General features: G+C 40.5%; 1 protein-coding gene and 1 long non-coding RNA gene across 2 annotated transcripts in view; one reads left to right on the forward strand and one right to left on the reverse strand.

The window, feature by feature from the left end:
• Window positions 1-625: 625 nt before the first annotated feature.
• Window positions 626-4,057, reverse strand: part of gata6 (GATA binding protein 6) — a 5,489-nt gene continuing 2,057 nt past the window's right edge. The window contains exons 3-7 of the mRNA XM_014029288.1: window positions 3,852-4,024; window positions 3,152-3,277; window positions 2,968-3,055; window positions 2,791-2,888; window positions 626-2,454 (exon numbers count right to left, since the gene is read on the reverse strand). Coding sequence (XP_013884742.1) covers window positions 2,293-2,454; window positions 2,791-2,888; window positions 2,968-3,055; window positions 3,152-3,277; window positions 3,852-4,024 — 647 coding nt within the window. The 3' untranslated portion in view covers window positions 626-2,292. The remainder of the gene's footprint in view (window positions 2,455-2,790; window positions 2,889-2,967; window positions 3,056-3,151; window positions 3,278-3,851; window positions 4,025-4,057) is intronic.
• LOC106533083 (uncharacterized) overlaps window positions 2,462-4,057 on the forward strand; it is a 3,840-nt gene continuing 2,244 nt past the window's right edge. The window contains exon 1 of the long non-coding RNA XR_001312190.1: window positions 2,462-2,633. This is a non-coding gene — a long non-coding RNA (uncharacterized LOC106533083). The remainder of the gene's footprint in view (window positions 2,634-4,057) is intronic.

Here is a 4,057-nt window from a genome sequence, read left to right on the forward strand (position 1 = left end):
CAGTGAAAGACGTAACTCTATTTATTACCTTCCGAGAGTTTTACTTAAATCCATCCAGTGGTTCTCGAGATATTTTGCAAACAGAAAAGCAGAGTCTATGCTGAATTGTTAAAAGCAGCATTTTTAACAAAGCTCTCACTCAGCCTGTTAGCAATCAGAATATATGTTGGGGATTAGGTTCAGCTACTACCACACCAAATATTAGGTCAGTGTCTGTAAAAGTGACTGAAATATAACCATCCGTGGGCTTTTAGCTGCGGGAGACGATGATTTAACGTCAGAATTTAGCCAAAGAAAAACATGTTGCTGCTATAAGATCCATCATCGGACTTCGCAGACTGTTGTGCAGCGCAGCACATTCCTCCACACTCAATATACGGCACTCGATCAATATGTCAAAGAGCAAACTGATAACGCTAAGCCCAGACATAAATCTTCCCCATCTCTGCAATCATTTCATGTGGAATTACTCACAGGTCGTATTCTCTTAAGTTACAGTAAACACTGTGACAGGTACTTTGAGCTGCTGGTTCAAGAGGACATAGGGAAGTAGCTTTGAGCCCCCCAGGAGACCAGAAGTGGGGAATAAAAAAGAAATAAAAAAAACTCATGAAGAAAAATATTGTCAGGAGGAATAAAAGGTTTGCTTTAATGGAACAAACAGTAAAAACACGATGCAGCTAAAGGAATCGTCTCCCATAAAAAAGCAGGAAATTGTAGCATGTAAGCATCAATTCATGTTTTATATTTAGGAAACATTTGAATTTTTTAAAATAAGGCACGAAATCCTTGCTTTTCATTCACTGGTTTTTGTTATTAAAAACATCTTAAAAAAAAGCAAAGTTGGTGCAGGGATTGAAATCAAAGATAAGATCAAAACTTCCTCCCTTTATCGCAACTTTTCAAACAAACCAAATAATTTGTTTCATCTGAACCATTGATTGGACTGAGTTTAAATAAAAGAACTTCTCATTCAGTTCCATAGAGGGAAAAAAAATAAAAATAAAAGCAGGATGTTTATTTAAAGAAATAAATAGGGCTGGAAGTGTGAACGGCATGCTTCACAAGGATGAATAAAAAATAAAATAAATGTATATTTTGTAAAACCTGCTCTTGTGCCAGAGTCAGAATATTTTTTGTAACAAATTAAGGCAAAAAAAAATCAGTCTGCTTCGTTTGTTTTGCAAAGATCGCATCGTTTAAAGAAACACATTGATTCACTACAGCATCCACAGTCATCACGGCATGAATTTATTCAGATGATCTTTTTCGCCACTTTGTTCTAATTTGCAAAGAACGTGATTGAGAAACACATAAAAGTTAATATTGATTCAGGTAGTGCAGCAGTTCACGTGTTAGACCAGAAACATCAGTAAAAAAAAAAACTTAAACTGTTCTGGTTGAGCTTAGTTTAAAATAAAAAGCTTTTGGTTTAGCATGTTTTTAAAAGAAAAGTACCTCTGATGCTCACAGCTGTGGAGAATGACTCAGAAGAAATCAATAACTTGCTTTTTTTTCAGTAAATGATTAAACAAAAACAACACTTTGTGACATTTATACCCTGTTTAAACCAAACTTGTTTCAGTCATCAGTAAGAGCTTTTAGTGGAAAATGTGTGCAGATTTACCACTACTTCATACTAACGACTGATTTTTTTAAAGGAAAGAAAAAGCAAAGAGGACATCAAAAAGGTTCATTTTCTACTCTACATTTGATATTTTTATTAACAATCATGTTCTCAACATTGGAAGATTCATAAATATATTTTTTTACTTTTGATTCATAAAGTTGTTTTATGGCGTGATTCCAGTTGTGAGAGGGGGAGGCATATCTAAATGTCCGAAGTGCTTCATGAAGCACTGATGTCCAAGTTTTTTTGTTTGTTTGTTTGTTTGTTTTTCAGTGAGCAACTCCTTCATGGTGGCAGTTTTTACGGTAAAGAATCAGGTTTTGTGTCGTGAATGGGAGACATCAGAGTCCACGATGGGTCCAGAAACCATCATCTGACCTTGTGTTTCCATCCGTTGTTTCTTTTGTTTCGTTTTGTTTTCCCAGCACCAATCTGGGAAAATAAAAATCCCAGATATTCCGTGTTTTCATGCTGCGTGAAGATCATCTCACCCTTTTGGTGGTGGGGGTCAAAACGTGTCCACATCCACGTGTTATCCAGCATCCAGACAGAAGAAGTGGGTGAGGATCTGGTGGGCGGGGTAGCGGAGGGGGGTGCAGGGAGTTCTGTCCACCCAGAGAAAACAACTTTTTTTTTCTTTTTTTGAATTTTCTTTTTTTTTTTTAAGCCAAAGCCATGGGGCACCAGGGTTCGCCCCTCACCGAAGCTACGTCTGAATTCTGGGTCAGACCCACGCTGGCGTACAGGCTGTCCTGTCCCGAGAACTTCCCCGCCGGGCCCGAGCTGGTTCCCTCCCCCGAGCTGGAGAGCACGGATGAGCTGACCTGCAACAGCAGCACAAAGGAAAGAGGTTTGGAGTCAGTAGAGTTTGAGGTGAAGGTGCCTCTCGTGCGAAGCGGCGGTGGGAGTGGGAGTTGTTTGGATGCAGATTCCATCTGCATTACGAGCACTGAACCAAACACCAAACATCTCAGATCCTGAGAAATCTGAGGCTCATCTTATGGTAAGAAGGCGACGCCTTAGTAGCTCACATGTGACTGCCTGAGTTCAGGTTTGTTTACCAAAAAATAAGTGAAGGAGTGTGCAGAGTGTGACTCTCATTTTACCTCTACTTTGCACAACAAGAGCCAAATGTAASAGGTGAATTATAAAAGGCTTACCCCTGACACTTGTGCAGAGGGAGAACTGGTTTTGGAGCAGTCTTCAGAGTTAGATGAAGAGGTGGATGTGGGAGTCATGGACACAGAGCTGTTATTGCCTTTAAAAAAAACAACACGTGTTTAGTTTTGTTTAACTGTACAACATTTATCCATCTATATAAGAAACAAGTGATTTACCAGAGGATCCTTTGGTTTTATTCAAAGATTTGGGTTTCCTTTTTCTTGTCTGGATTCCCTCTTTCTTCATGGCGAGCGGCCGAGGTACCTGCAGGATTTACCAGATGTTTAGAAGCAGATAATTTGGAGGGTAAAAGCAGCTTAGACAAGGAAAAGAAAATGTTCCTTTAAAACCTGGACTCACCCCGTGTAGTTTCGTGTAGAGCCCGCATGCGTTACACACCGGCTCTCCCTCTGCGTTCCTGCGCCACAAGGTGGTTGTACTCGTCTGGCAGTTGGCGCAGCAAAGGCCGATCCGTCTGGAGGTCGACTAGTGACGCACAGAAAAAAAAAAGTTAATCATCTTTATTTTTACGGCTTAGGAATTTAAAAAAGGGAGAAAATGAGTCACGTTCGGGTGATTAAATCGCACTTTGGCTAATAACTTATTTCCTAACAATAATATGGGCTCTATTGTGGTGTACATTTAGGTGGCATTTACTGACAGCTGTGACAGGATGTTCAATTTCTGGGAGTCCCTATAAGTGATAACTAATTTCCCAGTAAAAATAAATAAAACTGTGCGTAATGGCGCCAGGAAACATTCGTCTAATTTACTGTTTGAGTAACATTTTGAACGGTTAGGGAAGGAAATGTCATCAAGACGTTATTGTGTCATAAAAATCAGCCACTAACAAATTAAATGACTTCTTTTCAACTAAAAAATATTAGAAAATTAAGATTTTCCTCTAAGAGGAAAATGACGAATCTATGCGTAAAATGCGTAAAACTTCATTTTATACCCAAATTTGATCACTGCCGTCTGCCACTACCTTGTTTGACACCATGATATTGAGCGATTGAGTGTCCCTCACATGTCTGCCCCCCCCCCCATCCCTCCTCACCGTGCGTTTCGGGGGTTTAATTAATGGCCGGCTCAGGCCATTCATTTTGCTGTAAAGGCCGCAGGCGTTGCAGAGAAAGTGGCCCGTGCCGTCGCGCCTCCACAGCGGCGTGGAGATGGAGCCGCAGTTCACGCACTCCCTGCTCTCCGCCATGTCGTCCAGGATGTCTGAAACTGAACCGAAACACGCTTCAGTCAGAGCAGGAA

This window comes from Austrofundulus limnaeus, unplaced genomic scaffold, assembly GCF_001266775.1.
Source record: "Austrofundulus limnaeus strain Quisiro unplaced genomic scaffold, Austrofundulus_limnaeus-1.0 Scaffold6, whole genome shotgun sequence".
Classification (NCBI taxonomy): Eukaryota; Metazoa; Chordata; class Actinopteri; order Cyprinodontiformes; family Rivulidae; genus Austrofundulus; species Austrofundulus limnaeus.